The sequence below is a fragment of the Apodemus sylvaticus genome, chromosome 9, assembly GCF_947179515.1.
Source record: "Apodemus sylvaticus chromosome 9, mApoSyl1.1, whole genome shotgun sequence".
Lineage (NCBI taxonomy): Eukaryota > Metazoa > Chordata > Mammalia > Rodentia > Muridae > Apodemus > Apodemus sylvaticus.
In genome coordinates this window covers 37,986,377-38,006,953 of record NC_067480.1, presented here as the reverse complement: position 1 = coordinate 38,006,953, position 20,577 = coordinate 37,986,377, and the positions used below count along the sequence as shown (strand labels likewise).

Here is a 20,577-nt window from a genome sequence, read left to right as displayed (position 1 = left end):
CCCGTCTGCTGTGGGCTGCGACAGCAGAGTCCGCCACCTTCGGCATAAGTTTACCTCCCACAGGGGAGCAGAACTGGGGAAGGGAGTGTGGGAGAAGGGTAGGAGCTGAATCCCAGCATGCAATGTCGAAGCCCTAGGCTAGGGTGAGTCCATCATCCCTCCGTCCTCCATGAGTAAGTGAGGGATACAGGGCAGAGCGGTCTTGCTGGGATGTATAGGTAACTGAGGTCACATTCCTGCCCTGTCAGCCCCCTGCGCACATAGTAGGAGTACACATGCAGCCAGGAGGGCCTCGCACTCCCAAGTGCCCATCCTAAAAGTTGAAGAGGGTAGTAAATTGTCATCCTGTTCCTGCAGCTTAGAAACCTTCCATCTTAGTGTCAAAAGATAGTGTGAGGGGAGCTGGGAGCTAGGGCTCTCACCCCAACAAAAAGCCAAAGCCAAACAGAAGGGGGGCAAGTGAACAGAAGGGACCAGCAGCACACACATGCCAGTGATGTGCAGGGAGCGGGAGGGGGGCTGCAGCACTGGGTGAGGGGAGGGCTGGAGGTAAGGGCCACAGCCTGAGCTGCGCAGCTATTCCAGATGGGGGACTAGGCTGCAGGGATTGAGGGTTCAGGCCCCGCCTCCCCACCCCACAGTTGGCACAGGTTCTTCCGCTTGGCAGCGCTTCTGTGGTAGGAAGCCCTCTGGAGACTTGCAGGGGTGGATGCAAAGATGGCAGTGCTGGGACTGGGCTGGGGACCCGTTTCTAGCACCACACTGAGCCAAGGGAGTCCTGGGGACGAGGCTAGACTCTTGTGTGCCCCTAGTCCCTAGGCCTCACATTCTTCTTGGGCTAGGGCAAGCCCAGCGTTGGCACCTCCCTTGGCCAGGCAGGAACACACAAAACACCACACACGTGGAGCCAGGCGGCACTCAGAGAATCCCTCTGACGGCAGGCAGAAGGGATGGCAGGGCAGCTGTTGCCTCCATCCTGGGGCATGGGAACCAGCTTCTGCCTTGTCTATACCTGTGGAGCAAGGAAAAGACCGGTAGCAGACAGACAGTCTCCAGCTCCCTTCTTGCCCCGAGGGGTCTGGAAATAAAAGAAAGAAAAGGCTGGGAGCTGGGGAGGTAAGCCTTGAACTTCAGAGCAGTAAGAGGAAGAAAGTGGTTTTTTGCTTCTTAAAAATGTATTTCTATATGAGTGTTTTGTCTGCATCTAAGTCTGAATCACATGTGTGTGGTACCTGTGAAGACCAGAAGATGGCATCTGACCTCTTGGGACTGGGGTTACAGACAGTGGTGAGCCACCACGTGGGTGCTGGAAATCGAACCTGGGTCCTCTGGAAGAGCCCCCAGTGTTCTTAGCCACTGAGCCATCTCTCCAGCCCCAAGAGAGCAGAAAACAGGATGGCAGAGAGGGCGACAGGAGAGGCTGTCTTCACTGGAGTCACCGGTAACAGAAGTGGCCTCTCAGCCTTTACCTTGTGCACTTGAGGGGGGAGTTCATCCTCTGAGCCCTCCTCTGGCACTGGCTCTGGGTGTCTGGACGCCGGCTGCCCGTCTTCTGCCCATCCTCCCAGGGGCAGCCTGGGGAAGTGAGAGGGAGCACGGGGCACTGTGCCAGGATCTAGAGAGAGACAGAACACAAGGCGCAATGGGAGGGCTCTGAGGATGACTTGGAGGGTCAATCTCCTTGGACCCCATCCTGATGGTCTCTTTCTTCTTTGAAAGAACCATCCTTCCCTGAAACCTCTTTGCTCCTGTATTCCCGGTCGGATACCTGTGATGCCCCCGTAGCGCCTCTGGAAGGCCCCATGCAGGGCGGTGGTCTCAGGTGCTCCAGGCCGGGGTGTAGCACAGGGATAGCTGGCAGAGCGGGGGATGGGTTGGGGGGCCCGGGCACCCTCTCCCCCCTCTTCAGGGGCACTCTCTCCACTCTCATCACTCTCCCGGCGGTGCCACACATGCCGCTCGGGCTCAGCCTGGGTCTGCTGCTTGTGGAGCTGGAGAAGTGGGGGGCTGATTAGTTGGGGATAGAAGGATGTCTGTCTGAAACAGCTGCGCCCACTGCAGCATCTTCAATTCCCACTCACAAACCCTCACCTAGAATCCTAGACTTACTGCATCTCAGATGTTAGTACTGTACATTAGATGTGTGCCGCTCTGTGGATCTCATTCTCAGGAGACCCCTGGAAAAGCCTCTGAGTAGCTCAGGTTGACCCTGAACTCAGTGGGTAGTTGAGAATGACCTTGAATTTCTGATCTGCTGTCATCTCCCCTGGGATTACAGATGTTTAGGTAGTGCTGAGGATGGACCCCAGGGCCCTGTGCACACCAGGCAAGCAGTCTACTAACTGAGCTATCTCTGGCCCTTGTCTCAATAACTCCTCGAATAAAGAACAAGTCAGCAGAGGGTCTCGGTGCTAGGTATTATTTTGGAATTCAGAACACAGTAGTGAACAAATAGAACTGCTAGTCTCTGTGAGCCCTTTACACTAGCAGTGGTGGTGGTGGGGAAAAATAGACCACAAACTATTAAATAAAGACAAAACCCCAAGATGTCAGACAGTACCAGATGCTATGGAGAAAATCAGAACAAGAAAATGCACAGGCAGTTGTGTGTGACAGTGAAACATGAGGTAGCAGGATTGAGGCCAGCCTGGTCTACAGAATCAAGAGTCAGACTCTGTTTTAAAAAGCCAAGGGGGGGGGGGGGGAAGAAAGGGAGGGAGAGAGGAGAGAAGGGAAAGGAAGGGAGGGATCAAGATTGATGAGGAAGGGCTGGGTCTGGAGGCACATGCCTGCAATCCCAGCAGTTTGGGAGCCTGTGGAAGGAAGATCACAAGTTCAAAGCCAGCCTGGCTACAAAGTGAGTTCAAGGGCAGCCTAGGTAACTAAGTGAAAATAGCTCTCAGAATAATAAAGCAAAAGAAGGCTGAAGATACAGCTCAGGGCTTACCTAACATGCCCAAGGCCTTATCTGTTCAATTCTCAGTACTGGAAAACATTTAAATTCAGGAGAGTAGAGGCAGGAGACTTTTACTGAGTCTTGGAGAGAGCAGGAGGAGAAGAGGGTAGGCAACAGGAGTTCCTAGCTAAAGATGCCATTAGGAGGACATATGCGATGGCCAGGTAAGGTGGTGTGTGTGCCTTTCATATCAGCACTCAGGAGGCTGAGGCAGGTGGATCTCTGTGAGTTCAAGGCCAGCCTGGTTTACAAAGTGAGTTCCAGAACAGCTTGGGCTGTTATACAGAGAAAGCCTGTCTTAACCCCAGCTCCCCCTATAAAGGAGGACTTCTGTGAAAAGGGGGGGGGGAGAGGGAGGCAGAGAAGGGCTAGAATCTGCTGCTCAGTGCCCACCCGCTCACCTGGTGCATATAGAGGGCGTGCAGGCTCATCTCAGTGGACGCATATTCGGACAGCACCAGGCTCTGCAGCTGTCCTTCCCACACGCTGCTCCCGGAGCTGGCGGTCCTGGCATCCACTCTGTCCCTCCCAGCACAGAGAGATAGCAGGCATCAACGTTTTCAAGATCTATACCAGTTTTTGTGGGCTCCTGCCACGCCCTCCCACCCTGACCCACGTCCACTCACCCAGAGCCTGTCATGGTACCAGGAGCCCGGCCTTGAGGGGCCTGTCCAGGCTGCAGAGGGGAGAAGGATCGAAGGGCAGAAGCAACGTCAGCCCTGTGCCTGGAGGCCTGCAGGTCCCTGGACAGTGGGGGTCCTCGGCAGGAAGAGCCTGCTACCACATTTGCAATAAGACTCAGTGGCTATGGAAAAAAAATATGGGGTAAGCAGAATTCTCAGGGCAGGGGAGGCCTCTAGGTCCTCCGATGTCCTGAGCCTTAGGAGCCAATGGCCCAGACTGAACAGACAGAGGAAACCTGGCACCCCGTACCCCGTGTCCTTCCCCTCACGGCATCAGGGGCCCCATCATCACCCAGGCTCCAGATACACACCTCGGACTCAGACTGTAAGGACTGGATGGATGTGAAGAGGGCATTCTCAGGGAGCAGGCCACCCTGGGCCAGGCCAGCAGCTGCCCCGTCTCGCTGCACCTGCTCCTTGAGGAATCCTAGGAAAGCTGTGCTCTCACGAGGGGGCTGCCAGCCGGGATTGGTGATGGCAAAGTGCATGAGGGACAACTCGGTCTTCCCGTCCTCAGCTTGCTGGTACACTGAGGCCTCGGTCTGCCCACCAGACAGCCACTGGGCAGGGGAGAAGACAGTGAGCAGGCCTGAGTGCTTACAGCAGCCCTTCCTGGAGGACAGTGACAGCAGGGCATTGTCACATCTGTCAAAGCCCTGATGCCCTCCCTCCCCAGGAGTGGCCACACACAGGGTCAGTCACTTGTACTAAGAGTCTGTCATTTGTATTGATGGTTCAAATCAGGGCTGGAATCCAGCCAGATTCCTGGTGACCAAACAGTGTGCTCCTGGTGCCGGGATGCCCACAGGAGGGGCTACCCTTTTGGCTTGCTTGTTGGCTCAGAAAGGGTATTTTTTGCAGTTTTCCCAAGGTTACTGTGTGCCAGCATTGTCCCTGGCCGTCTGCCCTGACCTCTCCCAGTACCTGGGGATGACCGTGCTGGCGGACGTCCATCTGAGCGAAGGAGCAGGTGTCTCCCACGCCGACGACCTCCACTGTAAAGTTGCGGAAGAAGTCTATGATCTCCAGGGCCCGCGGGCGTAGGCAGAAGATGAGAATGAGGGGTGTGACAATGGGGCTCAGCAACTCCTCCAAGATGAACACCTAAAAGGGAGGGGACCGAGGTTAGCTGAGCAGGACACTGCCCAGCCTGTATCATCAAGACACCAGCCAGTCTCTAGCAGGCCCTAGCTCCAACTCCACTCACTGCCTTGTACTGGAAGAGCTGGGCAAACTCGTCCCGGGTCTGCGAGCGGTGGGCATTACCCTGCCAGTGGTCAGGCATGTAATGGATGTGTGCGAGGATCACTCGGAGCAGCTGCTCAGGGCAGAACACCATGTGCTGGTCTGGGATGAAGGACCTGGTGAGATCAGGTGTGTGGTGAGGCAGAAGCCTTTCCCAGAATGCCATTCTGCTATCCCCACCCGCCGCCCTGGCACACCTGCACACAGTCACCGTGACTCCCAGAAGGGTGACAGTGGTGAGGACGTGTTCCACAGCCAGCACGTCTTCATCGTAGATAGTGAGAGCGAGGAGCACTGCTAGGATAGAGCCAGCGAAGAAGGCTCCGTTCTTGGCCAGCAGGGTCAGCAGCGGGGACAAGAAGCAATTCATGTACTTGGAGGCGGGCTTGTAGCCTCGGCTGAGGCGGGACTGCAGCTCGTGTTCCAGCTCATTGAAGTGGCGGAGGTAGCAGCGGCCATAGAGGGACCAGCAACGCGCTCCCAGGGCCCCTGGCTCCCTCTTCAGCACCTCGGCATAGCTGAAGAAGGCGTAGAGGATCTGCCAGATGAGGATGAGAGGACACAGCAGGAAGTTGGCGATGCCAATCCACAGGATGCGGTTGCTGAGTCGCTGGGCCAGCTCCAGCCGCTGCCCTCCGCGTTTGTATGCAGTCTTGAGGCTCCATTCATTTAGAAACAGAGAGCCGGGTCCCCAGAAGAGGATGAGCTCAAAGTTGTACTTGAGGCCGCGGGTGAAGAAGACAACCTCACCGAGGCCGGGCAGACGGAAGCGCAGAGGCAGGAGGGATTTGTTCACCAGGGCCACCATGTAGTTCTGGAAGCGTAGGATGCGATGGTAGATGTCCAACTCTGTCAGCTCGCGCTTGTGGATACAGATCTGATGCTCCTTCTGCGTCTGCACAATCCGGGCCTGCACTTCCTGCCACGTGCAGTAGGGAAGGGCGGACTGCAGGACAGGGTGGACAAGAGACAAGGGCAGGACATGTTAGCCAAACCCTTTGTCCAACACAGATGCACAGCTTGGCCTACACAGACGTAAGTCGTACGCTTAAAGATATTTCCTGACCTGCTGTTCCAGTCCAGATCTGGAATGCCCCTCAAAGGACCATGTGTTAAGGGCTTTTGCCAATAAGGGGCTGCTCTTAGAGATTACTTGGGCTTTGGATGCCCCCTTCCTGCGTTCCTCTCTACTTCCTGGCTGCCACGAAGCGAACAGACTTCCCTTGTTATACGCTCTTACCATGATATGTGTCCTCACCACAGGGCCCTAAGCAACTGACCAAGCAATATTATCAACCATCTATAGACTCCCATCTCCAAAACTGAGGCAAAAATCAATCTTTTCTCCTTAATACACGGATCGCCTCAGATGTTTTTTCACATTAACAGAACTCTGACTATCATACCTGCCAATGAGAGCTACAGGCATGTGTTGCACAGGAGTACATATCATCCTTCCTAAGATCTCTTGGGCTGTGTTGCTAATGGCCCAACTTCTGGTCTTACCATTGGGATCCGCAGCGCATGTATGTAGAAGGAGTGGATCTCCCAATAGCAGCAAATGTTATAGATAAACTTGATAAGCCGGTGGATCCAGAAGACACCAGCAATGACCAGGATGGTGATGAGAGAGCCATTTTCCTGAATCCTGGTATGGAAAAGGAGGGGATAAAGTCGGTCCCTGAGGACGGAGGCGTACCAGCAACTCGTCCCAGAGTGTGAATTGCTGCTTCGTGCCCTTCTCTCCTCTCTACTCACGAGCAGTGTCCCAGGACCATCCTTACCTGGCACTACAGACTTGGGCAGGCAAAAAGGCATCTGGCAGAGTGACCTTGACAGGCTCAGTAGGATGGAGACTGTGGTTCACCATCTTGTTGGCAAATAGGATGTCATAGTCCACACAGCTAACCAGGAAGGTGGTGAAGGCAACCACAAAGAGGAACTGCCTGGGGAGTTGGAAAGAAGGGAGGCAGGCCGTGAGTCAGAGAGAGGGGCTGGTGAAATAAAAGGGGAGTGAACGAAGAGGCTGGCAACTGCTCAACAAGATAGGGAATTAAAGAGGCTGAAGTGATCCTAACGGCCTCTGCTACTGCTTGAACTCACAAGACCTTAAGGGCACAGACTGCCCCTACATTTTACTCTTAGGTTCAGGTGCTGCTGTAAAGGCAGCCTGCTTCATCATGATAAGCTGCCTCAACCTCTGGACTTGATTTTCAGATGTCTGATAATTCTGGCCTATGGTCTCTGGTCTTTGACCGGGGACCCAACTCACATCAACAGGATAGACACAGTTGCCTTTTTCTGCTGAGCCATCCCAATGGCCCCAACTTTTAGCAATCTTTTATTTGGTTGGTTTTGTTTTTGGGGACAGGGTTTCTCTGTGTACCTCTGGCTGTCCTGGAATTCTCTTGGTCCCACCAGACCGGCCTTGAACTCACAGAGATCCACTTGCCTCTGCCTCCTGGGGCTGGGATTAAAGGCCTGCACCAGCACGCCCAGCCATGAATTCCTTTCTTATCATCAAGAACACCTTTCCTGCCAGGTGGGGGGGCTCATGCCTTTAATTCCAGCACTCAGGCAAGTGGATGTCTTCTGAGTTTGAGGTTATCATGATCTACAAAGGTAGTTCTAGGACAGCCAGGGTTACAGGGAGAAACTCTATCTCAAAAACCCAAACAAAAGTAAAAACAAACAAAACAACAAAAACAAAAGAACAAACAAACCCCTCCCTTTCCCAATCCTCCCCTCTGGCAACACCAGACTGTTTTTCTCACCCCAGCAGGGATAATGTGCAGTCAAGTAGAACACAGGCTCCAAGACCTTCTGACAGAACCATATATATCCTCCTTATAGCCTTGGTGAGATGACTAAGCTATAAGTTCTCCTTATGAAAGAGATAGGACCAGGGAAGTTCTATTTACAAGAGGTGAGGCTGTAGGCTTAAATGTTATACCTGGTCCTGAGATTTGTAGAGTTTGGGCCCTAGGACTGCCTTGCATTGGCAGGCATAGCCAGGCAGAGCAAAGGGGAAGAACAGAATAAGTATTCTTTTACCATAGCATGCATCCCTCGGTATACTTACATGAGTTCAAAAATCTCTCCAATGAGCATACATGTGAAGCCATTCTTCTGATGTAGATTATAAACGTGTAAATGTTAAGAAAAAGTGGCCGTGAAGCAAAGACACTTAAAAATACAGACTCTGATGTCCACACACTTCCGAGCTGAAGTCCTGGCTCTATAACTCTGGAGTGTGATCTTTAACAGGTTATTTCCCTAAGCTTTGTCCACAGTAGAAAATTGATAATAGCCATACCTACCTTTTGGGGTTACTGGGTCTAGGAAAATGCATTCAAAGTATTTAACAGGGAAATGACAGAGTCAAAAAAACATTATTACCATTAACAACTAACACCCTTATAAGAGTTCTTCATAAAGTAACACAAGAGCATAGAGCTCTCAACTAATACGAGGTATCATTATTTTTAACAATCGTTATTTCAATATGAGTTTCATTTCCCCTTCCATGGACTAGAAGGGAACTCATCCCCATTTCCCATCAGAGACCTAACTCAGAGAAAAGCTAAGAGGTGGAAAAGCTCCAATGCAGAGACACAAAGGATATTCGAGAGAAGAAGAGGTCAAGGTTTTCAATGTGGTGCCAAGGTGCTGTGGACACAGGAGCAGAGATGTCAGATCCCTGAAGGAGCTATTCCCCCCAAGCCCCAGACCCCTCCCCCCCTCCACTGCCCTGCTCCCTCAGGGTTCCTCCAGCAACTTCCGCCCATGCCCTGCTCTGGCTGTCACATCCCAAAACTCACATTTGCTCCCCTCAGCCACATGCACCAACAGGTCCTCTTCCCCTGGGGGTGAGTCGATATAAGAGACCTCTAGACGCTGGTATTCCGTGTCAAACTGTGCCATCACCGCAGCCCCCTGTCCACTTTGTTAACCTGCCAGTGAAGAGAACCGGATCAGATCCGGACACTGTGAACTTGCTGTCCTGCCCACCAGGCCAGAAGGAATGAGAAAGAATAGTTGGGATATATTTTTACCACTAACCTCCTTGACTCAGAAGCAGTACAGGGGTAATATAGCCCAAGAAGAACTGCTAAACTTGGGATTTAAGGGGGCCTTCACTCTGGTCCTCATTCCCAGAACCTTTATTGGGGAGCTACTGTGCCAGAATCTGCCCCTTTGGTATGGGGTGAGTTGTTTCATTTTCTATCCAATGAAGAGAAAGCTTCCTCCCCTGCCCCTCCTGGAAACCCTGGTCTCTCCAGAGACTAACAGTTTGGAAGCATTTTTTTTTTTTTTTTTTTTTTTTTTTGTAAACAAATGTTTAAGATAAGCACATGGCCCTACCAGCTCCATGGACAGTTTCTGCTCCACGTCAGTCCTGGGTGCCCTGGTTGGACAGCTGCTGGAGGAAAAGGTGTCAGGCCTCAAAGAATGGGGAGTTGGGACAGAAAATAACCCAACCCTCCCACCCACCCAAGCCCCACTAAGAGGAGGGCAGAGAGATGGGGAAGAGACACCTCCCCGGTAGTGTCAGATGTCTCCTGATGTTCTACTGTAGGACCATCCATCTACTTTGAGGATACCCAGGAGAAACTAAACTCTCTGACCCAGTGGAGAGTGAGTCAGTACAGGTCAGAATCCACACAGCCCTTTGGGACTGTTGTACCTTTGATCTACTTCAACTTTAGAAATCAGACATTCTTTTTGGGGTTCAGAAAATCCCAAATGAGAGTCTTCTCAAGATTTTTGTAGACAATCCCTTCTACTTCCCTAGCATTAGAGACCTAGGCAGGCATGGTTTCTGGATCGGAATTTTCCAGTCAATGTAGACTCCGGATCCCGCCTGAATAAGTGGGTTCCCTGGGTACCTAGTACCAGGTAGGGTCAAGGTGGTATGGTATACTCCCAATCAGTGAAGACTCTGGGGATGGTGGATCTTGGTCCGGCCTGGTCCCAGAGGGAGTCCCTTGGTTAGTAAAAGGCGTGTGCCTCAGGAAACACACTCACCTGGTCAGTGTAGACCCAGGGCCCATGGATCTCCCCAGGAAGGGCCTGTGCTCAGGGGTGTCTGTGGATGGTGGAGGGGTCGAGCCAGATCTACAGCTGATTTCCCTGGTGGACTGGGATGCCTCCCCAATCCCAGCCACCTAGACCTGAGCACAGGGCGCCCCAGGGTCGCCCGGCCCCAGGCCGGGGGCTAGGCTCCCAACAGCGGACAACCCGGCGCGCGGCCCCGGCGCACGCGCGCTCCCCTGGCCGCGCGCGCCCTCTATCAAAACATTCTGGCTGCGCGCCCCCGGCCCGCCCGCCTCTCCCCTGTCCCCGTTACGCATCGCGAGCTCACTTGGGGGTCTGTGGGCACCCCTGGCCAGCTTGGGCCTGGGTCTGGAGATTCCAGTTACCAGCCTCGCGTGTCACCGCAGGAACCGTGACCCGGGCGATTCCAGAAGCCTGGTCTGTTCTGCTGGGCTCAGCTAGACCCGGAGCTCTAGGCCCTCCGTCTGTCACTCACTGTCACCCGCAGCCAATCTGGCCAATGAAAAAAGTGGGTGGAGACATGGTGGCCAATTCTTAGCCCAGGGGGCAGGACGAAGGGTTGAAGGCGGGTCTTGGAGAGCAGTGGACCAATAGTGTGCTCTACGTGGTGAGGGGGTGGGCTACGGGCGCGGCAGTTTGTCCCCTTCGCCTCTCCGTAGCTGCCAGATTGTTATGGTGTTGCAGAAATCCAGCTTTCGAACGGTGGCCTTGCGTGTGGCTCGGCTCTCGGGACCTTAGGGGAGGCTTCTGAGGGCGGGTCGAGTGAAGAAGCACGTTGTCGGTGCTAGTAGATCGGTTGGGTTGCCTCTAACTGGTAACTCCTGGACTCGATTTGGGTCTGGGTGCTCTCCATTTCACTCCTGAAGATCCTCACGTATTTACCGCAGAACTAATTTGTTAGCGGGTGAAGGCAGAGAGGCATTTCTGCGTGGGGATGGCCAGGCCTGCTGGCGACCAGGTAGTAGAACCTCGCTCTGGAGGGTTGTTTCTGTCTTCCGTTTCTTCTTCAGCCATGTCGACAGCTCCACGTGCAGCTCAAGCCCCTGCCTCCGTTTCCCTATTGGCCCTCAACCGGGAAGCTCCACTCGTTCGGGGCCTGAGCCTGGTGAGCCAAGCTCCTGGGGAGGCTCTGTCCTGGGCGCCGCGTACTTCCTGTCCAGGTATTCGGGATGCTTGGGGTGGACCTAAGAGGAACGTCACAGGTTCTGTGGAGTCTAACACGGAAGGCTTTTCAAACATCGTGATTTCCCAGCTTAGGAATCCACACTGATTATTTCTGTTGGCCCGCTTTTTCTTTCCCCAGTATATTTCACCCCTGGGTTGTTTATACAGAGGTGGCCCATAAATTGTCACCATAAACGTTTCTAGCTATTGTTTATATCTCGTTACATTAATACCACTGCTTTTAAAACCTTTCTTAGGTCTATTTCAAATCGAAGTGGACACTAGTCAGATACATTCCCTTTTGCTAAATACAGATTAATTTACTGATTATGTATCCTAGTTTTTCTTTGGCTGCGTTTTCTTGCACTTTTCTTAGGTTGTCTGACCACTGCAACTGGGAGTATAAGGTGTAAATTTCCATTTAGGAACTAGTTTTATATGGTTAAAAATAAATTTAATCTGAGAGTTGAGATAGCACTTAGGAGTGTAAGGCAAGAAGAAGTAGGACTTTAAGAACAACCCAGGGCAGTGGTGATTGCACGCCTTTAATCCCAGCCCTTGGGAGGCAGAGGCAGGTGGGTATCTGAGTTCGAGGCCAGTCTGGTCTACAGAGTGAGTTCCAGGACAGCCAGGGCTACTCAGAGAAACCCTGTCTCAGAAAAACAATAACAAACAAACAAAAAGCAAAACAAAAAAAATCTTCAAAGGGGTTGAGATGGCTCAGTGGTTAAGAGCACTGACTGCTCTTTCAGAGGTCCTGAGTTCAAATCCCAGCAACCACATGGTGGCTCACAACCATCTGTAATGCAGTGAGGCCAATTGCCCTCTTCTGGTGTGTCTGAAGACAGCTACAGTGTACTTACATATAATAAATAAATTAATTAATTAAAAAAAAAAAGAACTACCTAAACTGTACAGTGAGACCTTGTCTGGGGCGGAGGGGGGCGGGGACAAAAAAATGTTTTGGGAGCTAGGAAATGTAGCTCGTTAGTAGATCTGGGTTCCAGCCCCAGTACCACAGAAATATTTTAGGGCTTACTATGGTGGGAACTAAAGTCCAGTTAACACCTTTCAGACACATGTAAGGTTTTGGTTTAGCATCAAGCTGTGACAGAAGATCATTCCTGGACTTGTTTTTCTGGGTGTGTGCTTGCTTATCCTCAGAGATTCCACGATGTATACCCACAGTTCACTTTTGGGAGCAAGGGGCTGCCCACTTTCCACGTCAGTGAGGGTGTTTTGTTTTTGAGATAGGGTCTTACTGCATAGCCTTGGCTGACTGACCTCTAACACATAAGAGATTTGTCTGGCCCGGTGGTGGTGCGTGCCTTTAATCCCAGCCCTTGGGTGGCAGAGGCAGGCAGATTTCTGAGTTCAAGGCCAACCTGGTCTACAAAGTGAGTTCCAGGACAGCCAGGGCTTCACAGAGAAACCCTGTCTCCAAAAAAAAAACCAGCCCCCCCCCCCCAAAAAAAGATCTGTCTGCCTCTGCCTCCCAGCTGCATTACCAAGTCCAGCTTCAGTTAAGTTTAATGTAAAGATATAGAAGTACTTCTAGAGTTAGCCTTGACTGTATCAGAGGATTTGGGAAAGCATTGATTCAGGAAGCGTTTTTCTGATTGACGGCGCAGTTTTGATAATTTACCCTTGTTAGAAGGTTCCTCAGATGTGTTGGGTAGCACTTCTAGACTAAAAACGGAGTTGGGGGTGGGATGCCATGCTATGGTACAGAACATGCTTAGGATGTGTGTGGGCTTTTTTTTTTTTTTCTCGAGACAGGGTTTCTCTGAGTAGCCCTGGATATCCTGGAACTCACTTTGTAGACCAGGCTGGCCTCAATGTGTGTGGTCTTAAAGCCCCAACACCAAAAAGACCCTTACTACCATTTGTTTTCTACAAGATCTCCCTAAACAGTCCACTTTGATCATTGGAATGTAATATTGTACATGCATTTTTTTCAAGTGTATTTATTGTACAAAACAGTTACTGTATTGTTTATCTCATGATTGCCGGATTGTAAATTCTTGAAAGGCAAGGTCATGCCATGTTTTTCTTCTGTATTATCAGGTATTCAATGTAGTCCTGGGTACTGTAGGTTCACTGTAGATTGGATATAATCCCTTTCTACTTCCAATTACTCTTTTCTTCCTTTCAGAAGAGAACATAAGCTCAGGGAAGAAAGTATCTCCATGTTCTCTGGATATTTCAGATAAATTATTTTGTTCAACCTGCAACCAGATCTTCCAGAACCACCAGGAACAGGTAAAAGACCAGGGTCTGGGGTTAGATGTTAGGAGCAGGGGTGTAATTCTGGGTGGGGGGAGGTGTACATGGATTTACACTAAGTCAATAAAGGTCCATACTTTGTCCAGTGTACATAGTGTTAGCCGGGTTATATTTCCTATAGGCCTGTGACTAGCTTTGTCCACTGTGCACAGCCACGGTGGAATGTATTCCTACTCTCCCCTTCCCTCTTTTCCTTCACACCAGAGAGAACATTATAAGCTTGACTGGCATCGCTTTAACTTAAAACAACGCCTCAAGAACAAGCCTCTCCTGTCTGCTTCAGACTTTGAAAAGCAGAGCTCCGCAGGTAATGCTGTTACAGGAAGGCCTGTGTGGAAGCAGGAGGTGGGGGCGGGGAAGACACTGTGGGGTTTGGAGAAAGGTCAGAGGTGGAGTGTCAGACTTGTATGTCCCCTGTTTGTCTTCAGGGGATCTCTCAAGCATCTCAGGATCAGATGACTCAGACTCAACCAACGAAGAGGACTTGCCAACCCTGGAGGAGGGCAGGGCTGAAACTGAGAAAGCTGCCCGACCCCCCGGATTCTACCCACACCGGGTCCTGTTCAAAAACGCCCAGGGCCAGTTTCTTTATGCCTATCGTTGCGTCCTAGGCCCTCGCCAGGCAAGTAACAGTACAGATTGTGTGATCAATCCCAGCTTTTGTGTGCTAGGTTTTCTTCAACCAATGCATGTCTTATTTTCTTCCTTCTTTTTGGGTAAGGCTGTATCATACCTGAGAGCATAATCTTGAATCGAACTGACCTGAATCTTGAATGAGTCAAGTGTAATGGGATAAAGTCTAAATTGTGATTATATCATTCCCATCTTCCACTACTACCTCTTGAAGCCTTGGGTATCCTTTGTGAAATGGAAATGAGGCCTAGATGGTTGTAATAAATGAGACAATACCAATGTAACACTTGGTTTCTTGTTTTCAATGCATGCAGCATGTGGAATGTTTGTTGATGTGTCATCTAGATTCCACCAGAAAAGGCAGAATTGCTGCTACAAAACCTGCAAAATGGAGGTCCCAGATACTACGTGGTGCTCATGGCTGCGGCTGGACATTTTGCTGGTGCCATTTTTCAAGGGTGAGAGGGTGCTGCATGGTGGGGTAAGGATGGACCGCACTAACCTGGGAGTACTGCCTGGTCTCCAGTACTGAGTCTGTGCCGTCTACAGAAGAGAAGTGGTGGCACACAAAACCTTTCACCGTTACACTGTGCGGGCCAAGCGGGGCACAGCCCAGGGACTTCAGGATGCCCAGGGTAGGGCATCCCGCTCTGCTGGAGCCAACTTGAGGCGCTACAATGAAGCCATGCTCTATAAGGTGAGTTAGGCCTCGCAGATCTGGTAGTCCACTGATCTCATGTTTTTCTAGTTTTCTGGGTAGACAATAGAATAAGAATTCCCAGAAACATTCTCTCATTCTTTATCTTCCTTTCCCTTCATATGATCATAGGGCCGTTGTTTGGTTTGGAGATTTTTTTAAAGCAGCAGAAGAAGCTATGTTAAGTGGAGTTACTCTCTTTAGGATGTTCGTGACCTGCTGGCCGGGCCAATCTGGTCCAAAGCCCTGGGCGAGGCAGAAACAGTACTGCTCCGTGCCCCACGCTCTGGCCGGTCCTTGTTCTTTGGAGGCCAAGGGGCACCCCTACAAAGGGATGATTCCCGACTTTGGGATATTCCTCTCACCACCCGCAGACCCACTTTTGGAGAGCTTCAGCGTGTACTCCATAAGCTGACCACCTTGCAGGTGTATGGTGAGCTATTCCAGATCTTGGGTCCTTATACACAGACCTTCGTATCCACGGGGTTTCCTAGCTGTTGGACTGACTGCAGCCCAATTGACCCAAGTTTCTCCACACCTAAAATTGAGAAAGTTTTTTGTTTGTTTGTTTGTTTCATGGCAGATGAAGACCCTCGAGAAATGGTCAGATTTCACTCTCCTGAGACACACTGGAAACCAGTGAGAGCAGAGAGGAAAAAGGATGCTGAGAAAGAAAAACCAGAGGTCCCCAGTGATGCAAATGAGGCTTTTGGGCAGGGTGAAGACCCATTCAAACAAGGTTTGAGCACCATCGACAATTGTGAAATATATCTGCCTATCATCTTCCTTGGAAATGCCTTGGCCAGTTCTCATAACTGACCCATCTAAAGGTTGATAGGTGACCCCTTAAACTATACCCACAGCCATCCATCCACTCGTCCCTATGAGCATCTGTTTATAAAAATAAGGTATGCTGTAAAAAGCAAGCATGTATTTCTTTTGTCGTTTTGGGAGTGTCTCACTTCAGCCCAGGCTGGACCAGAACTCCCTGTATAGCACCCACACTGGCCTTGAAATGGCAGTCTTCCTGCCTCAGCCTCCCAAACGCTGGGATTACATACTAACCACCACACCAAGCTGCTTTCTTACCGAGGCAGGGTCTTTGTCATCTAGCCCAGGCCGGCCTGGGGCTCTCTGTAGCCCAGGTTGATCTTAAACTATGTCCTTTTGCCTCCAGTTTCCAAATGCTGGAATTACAGGTATGTCCTACCACTTATCAACGGAGACATATTTAGTGACTTGCCAGATCTTTTGACTGCTCATAGCTATATTCCTGGTACTTAGCATGGAGGGATGTGTGGTTTTGATTGGATACTGTGCTTCGGGCTAAGCACTGCTTCCCTCTACTGTTAGGGGTTTTTTGTTTGTTTGCTTGCTTGAATGCTTTTGTCTTTTTCTTTTTTGTTGTTGTGGTGGTAGTTTTGTTTTTGTTTTTTATTTTTCAGACAGGTCTCACTATATAGCTCTAGCTGTCCTCAAATTCATCCAGATAATCCAGGTTGGCCTTGATCTCTTAGAGATCCACCTGTCTCTGCCTCCCAAAGCCTGGGATTAAAGGTGTGCACCACTATGCTGGTGCTTTCCTCTACTTTGTACTGTCCTGTTAATTTTGAGAGTCCAGGGATAGAATAAAAACACTTCATTTCAGGATGATCTGGAGTATCTTTTTTATAAATGTAAACCCATCTGAGGAAGCTCACATCTTTCTACCCTCTCCCTATTCCTTAGATCTAAGATAGTATCTTTTTCTAGGTTCAGAGTCTCAGGAAGAAGATGGCTCTGAAGTAGAGTTGGAGCTAGTAGACATGACACTGGGGACCCTGGATCTTCGTGAATTTGAAGTATTGCCCAAGCGGAGGAGGAGGCGGGGGAAGAAGAAGGAGAGAAGTCAAGAGCAGCAGTGTGGGGCGCATGGGCCTCTTCCTCAGCACCCTCAAGATGAGCCATTCTCTCAGCCAGCCCAAGTGGTTGCAACCCCACTGGACACTCCGGTCGATGATGCCAAAGCCCCGGGTCACCCAGAGCTCTGGGATACACTTCTAGCTGCTTGTCGTGCTGGGGAAGTTGAGGTGCTAAAGCTGCAGCTGGCCACTGGGCCTGTAGACCCTGGAGTTAGGGCCCTACTCAACGTCCCTTTGGGCCCTGGTGGCTTTACTCTCCTGCATGCAGCAGCTGCAGCTGGAAGGGGCTTGGTAGTTCGTTTGCTGTTGGAAGCAGGTGCTGACCCCACTATGCAGTGAGTATCTCCTTCCTGACCCCATTTAGGTAGAGAGAACATAACGTGGTAGTTCATGGTGGCACTTGATACTATTTCCTTGGGTGATGCCAGGAAAAACAGGAGGCAAGTTGAACTTGGTTTTGGGTGTTTGTCCTTAGGGACTCTAGGGCTCGACTACCTTATACTGTAGCAGCTGACAAATCAACGCGTAATGAATTCCGGAGGTTCATGGAGAAGAATCCAGATGCCTATGATTACAGCAAGGCTCGGGTGAGTTGGAGAAGGAGCTACAGAGCGGAAGGCATCAGAGGTCCTCCTTAGGCCCTTCCTGCTTCCTTGTAGTTTTATTATATCTTTGGGGAATCTTCCAGGTGCCAGGGCCATTGACTCAGGAAATGGAGGCCCGGCAGGCTACAAGGAAAAAAGAGCAGAAGGCAGCTCGACAGCAGCGGGGGCAGCAGCAGCGGAAGCAGAGGGAGCAGGAAGAACAGGAGCAGGAGGAGCGCCGGCGGTTCGCTGCCCTCAGTGACCGAGAGAAGGTGAGGCACCAGTCTTGCACTGCCAGGCTTCCGTAAGCACCTACCTCCTCCCCAGACTGAGCCAGTATTTCCTGAGTGCACTGTTCATCTTTAGACTTCTGTCTGTAACATCTTTTCTGCTTTGCAGAGAGCTCTAGCTGCAGAGCGCCGACTTGCTGCCCAGTTGGGAGCCCCTAGCCCTCCAGTTCCTGACTCTGCAGTTGTCAATGCTGGGTACGGTACGGGGGCCAGGGGATGAGTGAAAGGGTGGCCTCCTGTATTATAGGAGCCAGCTGGGTCGTGAATGAGGGCCTTCGTGGTGTTCATGGTGAATGAGTGAAGGCACGGGGAATGAGGGCCTTCGTGGTGTTCATGGTGAGTAAGTGAAGGCACGGGGAATGAGGGCCTTCGTGGTGTTCAGAGGGGACTTGAGAGTCCCTGGGACCTTTAAGGGCTGGGCAGCGCTTAGATGGGGAAGTTTGTGGGGTACCTGCCCAATCATTTTTCTTCCTTTTGCTCAGACGCTGCTGGAGTTGTGGAGTGCCCCTCCAAGGCCTCGTTCCCTTTCACTACCTCGACTTCTCTTTCTGCTCCACACGTTGCCTTCGAGACCATCGCAGTCAGGCGGGAAGACCTTCATCTTGAGTTCTTACAGCACCTGGGGCCACCTCTGGGTCCCAAGAGGACACATCCAGACCTAGGGCTCTCCTCCTCATGAAGCTCGACGTTATTTGGAAGATGGGTGGTAAAGGACAGTCAGGAACCGGGGCAAAGACAGGGCCACGAAGGTGTGTGGAGCCAGTACTGTCTTTGGAATTTTAATCACAATAAAGTTTGGCAAGAAAACTGTGTGTGTACTTACAGTCAGAGAGATTGTAGCCTTTGATTCTTTATGGTCACTGTGGCCATCACCAAAGGATCCTGCCCTGTGTCCCAGACTTCAGGGTTATCTTTCTTTCAGTGCCCACTTAACTCCATTGGTACAAAGGAACCCTGTGTTTCTGAGAGAAGATAGTTATACCCCCAGTGCAAAGTGCTATTGAGGATAGGCGTATCCAAAAACTGGATTTGTGGGTCATGAGGCACATTTTCTAGCTCCAACAATGTGATTTTGTTGATGGATCTACCAAACAGCAGCAGTCTTGGCACGTATAGGGTCTGTTGTGGACCCCGCATTGTCCAGTACCGGCCCAAGTTAAACCCATTGATCCACACTTGGCCCTGGGGGAAGGGATGGAGTGGAAAAAGAAAGGGTCAGCTCTCCACGCGTGCAGTTACCCCCTTCGGCTTTCTAATCAGGACTGTTATTTGCATGTCCAGTTTGGTTTCCTTGTAATGTGCCCCCCACAATTCCTTCTACCATCATTAGCAATACCTTGGTCCATCCAGGTAGATAGAGAAATGTGTCCCCAGGTAAGCCTAAAACCGGAAACTTTGCGGAATAGAAGGCAGGGACAGAGGAAGCTTGAGGCTGGGCCCTTTTCATCAGCTGCAGGGGGAACCACCATTTTACAAGCTTATCCACCTTGAGAGGGAACATCATCCACTGGGTGAGGATAGTCTGCCCCAGAAGTGGTGGTTCTAACAGGCCCTGTGGGGAAACAAGTCAGAAGTCACTCACTGAGCCGGGCCTACACTGTGCCCATCAAGCCCTGGCACGTAACTGGCCATGTCCACATCCTCGACTCCATTCCTGTGCCTCCACCTAAATGCAGAGTGCTTCCATTAGGCCCTGTTCCCCAAGAGAGGTGGTTAAGGTCCTGGAGAAGAAGAGACAAACCCAGCTCACCTTGAAGTCACTGTGGTTAGAGCCGAAGCTGAGCCTTCCCATATTCTCCAGCAGTATGTCCAGCCGGGTCCCTACTCTCCCAGTCAAATACAGTTCTTGTCTCAAGCTCCGCTCCAGAACACCCATCAATACCTGTGGGAAAGAGATAGGCTCTGGTCAAAGAAGAGCCCAGTGTTCTTGGCCACTATACAATGAATCATGTTAGAACACTTTTTTTGTTTTGTTTTGTTTTGTTTTTCGAGACAGTTCCTCTGTGTAGCCCTGGCTGTCCCGGAACTCACTCTAGACCAGGCCGGCCTTGAACTCAGAAATCCACCTGCCTCTGCCTCCCAAGTGCTGGGATTAAAGGCGTGCGCCACCGGCACGGCTACTGCTTTTCTTTTTCTTTTTTTTTTTGGGAATGTAGGTGTGCCCCACCATGTCCCCCCAAATCCCAGCTTATAACCTGGGCAGACAGATGGGGAAGGGATGGGAATGGGGAAACGTTAAAGCTGAAGGGTGTTTGGGGAGGGGGTGGGATTGAAAGCACGATGGTTAGGATGAGTCTCTTACCCCATCTACCATCACATAGGCACGGTCATGAATCCCGTTATTTGGCACCCAGAATGGTGTTGGTTCTAGAACAGTATAAGTCAGATAGGTCCTGTACAGCATAAAGCCATGGTCCTAGACACGGAAGGATGAGGACTTAAGATGAAATGGTGATAGGAAGGAAGGAGCACTGTAAGGACGACTAGCAGCCAAAGGGACTTGTTAAAGGAGCCTGCCCTTCCCATCTGATAGGGGTTTATGTCTTACCAGATTAACAGCCTCAAAGGTCAAGGGCAAAACTGAATGGATGGGGCCTTGGGGGCAGAGAAAGTCTAGGAAAGACAGCAAATTCCCATCCTGTGAGGACAAAGGGTAACCAAACTGTTAAGCTTCTGAAGTGAGGGCTGCTCAAGGTAACTGAGTCAGAAAACAACAGTGTAAGATCAGAAAAGATGGGGGAGAGACTTACCAGGTTCACAGCGAAAGGTCCAAGCTTCATCTTGGGGCTGGGGGGAGGTAAAGGTCCCAAGGGGATTTCCTGGAACTGAGCCCAAATTCTCTCAGTAGTCATAGGAAAACTAAAACAATCCAAGGCTCTAAAAGAAGGTTCTTGACCTGGAACCCAGGGATGGGCTGCAGGGAGCCATGAAGACCCTATAATTCTCCACGTGTGGAATTCCCCAGATGGTCCTATCTGAGTGGGAACCGCTTCGTGGGATACTAAGTGGGCTCTGTTCCCCAGACAAACACCACCAGTTTGTAGGGCTCCTGTACAGTGTGGGAACTCTCCCTTCTCCCC

The 20,577-nt window shown here is 51.0% G+C and overlaps 3 protein-coding genes across 13 annotated transcripts in view; 1 reads left to right on the top strand and 2 right to left on the bottom strand.

Annotated features, from left to right (window-relative positions):
- Positions 1 to 913: 913 nt before the first annotated feature.
- Atg9a (autophagy related 9A) lies at positions 914 to 10,440 on the bottom strand. Of its 6 annotated transcripts, none has more exons than XM_052192351.1 (17): positions 10,250 to 10,440; positions 9,913 to 9,973; positions 9,250 to 9,307; positions 8,706 to 8,837; positions 8,510 to 8,553; positions 7,967 to 8,031; positions 6,669 to 6,830; positions 6,391 to 6,532; positions 5,082 to 5,830; positions 4,847 to 5,000; positions 4,564 to 4,743; positions 3,951 to 4,199; positions 3,583 to 3,761; positions 3,358 to 3,475; positions 1,769 to 1,991; positions 1,470 to 1,615; positions 914 to 1,012 (listed from the first exon to the last, which is right to left on the bottom strand). In XM_052192351.1, the coding sequence occupies exons 4-17, from the start codon at positions 8,806 to 8,808 to the stop codon at positions 1,007 to 1,009; spliced, it is 2,520 nt and encodes an 839-aa protein (XP_052048311.1). In that variant the 5' UTR covers positions 8,809 to 8,837; positions 9,250 to 9,307; positions 9,913 to 9,973; positions 10,250 to 10,440; the 3' UTR covers positions 914 to 1,006. The 6 variants fall into 6 exon arrangements, with proteins under 6 accessions (XP_052048311.1, XP_052048310.1, XP_052048312.1 ...); XM_052192350.1 differs by having other exon boundaries at positions 9,250 to 9,304; XM_052192352.1 differs by lacking the exon at positions 9,913 to 9,973 and having other exon boundaries at positions 9,250 to 9,328.
- Positions 10,441 to 10,584: 144 nt separating this feature from the next.
- Ankzf1 (ankyrin repeat and zinc finger peptidyl tRNA hydrolase 1) lies at positions 10,585 to 18,325 on the top strand. Of its 5 annotated transcripts, none has more exons than XR_007979427.1 (13): positions 10,585 to 11,102; positions 13,262 to 13,368; positions 13,597 to 13,699; positions 13,821 to 14,014; positions 14,371 to 14,483; positions 14,575 to 14,722; positions 14,927 to 15,155; positions 15,306 to 15,461; positions 16,475 to 16,958; positions 17,099 to 17,210; positions 17,312 to 17,479; positions 17,745 to 17,833; positions 17,980 to 18,076. XR_007979427.1 is itself a non-coding variant. In XM_052192354.1 (13 exons), the coding sequence occupies exons 1-13, from the start codon at positions 10,877 to 10,879 to the stop codon at positions 18,101 to 18,103; spliced, it is 2,250 nt and encodes a 749-aa protein (XP_052048314.1). In that variant the 5' UTR covers positions 10,586 to 10,876; the 3' UTR covers positions 18,104 to 18,325. The 5 variants fall into 5 exon arrangements, 4 of the variants coding, with proteins under 4 accessions (XP_052048318.1, XP_052048315.1, XP_052048314.1 ...); XM_052192354.1 differs by lacking the exon at positions 17,745 to 17,833 and adding an exon at positions 17,607 to 17,692 and having other exon boundaries at positions 10,586 to 11,102; positions 17,980 to 18,325; XM_052192356.1 differs by lacking the exon at positions 17,745 to 17,833 and adding an exon at positions 17,607 to 17,692 and having other exon boundaries at positions 10,808 to 11,047; positions 17,980 to 18,325.
- Positions 18,299 to 20,577, bottom strand: part of Glb1l (galactosidase beta 1 like) — an 11,190-nt gene continuing 8,911 nt past the window's right edge. For both annotated transcript variants that reach the window (XM_052192359.1, XM_052192360.1), the window contains 6 exons: positions 20,248 to 20,322; positions 20,046 to 20,135; positions 19,800 to 19,913; positions 19,248 to 19,379; positions 18,834 to 19,049; positions 18,299 to 18,679 (listed from right to left, as the gene is read on the bottom strand). In XM_052192359.1, the coding sequence (XP_052048319.1) occupies positions 18,416 to 18,679; positions 18,834 to 19,049; positions 19,248 to 19,379; positions 19,800 to 19,913; positions 20,046 to 20,135; positions 20,248 to 20,322 (891 nt within the window). In that variant the 3' untranslated portion in view covers positions 18,299 to 18,415. The remainder of the gene's footprint in view (positions 18,680 to 18,833; positions 19,050 to 19,247; positions 19,380 to 19,799; positions 19,914 to 20,045; positions 20,136 to 20,247; positions 20,323 to 20,577) is intronic.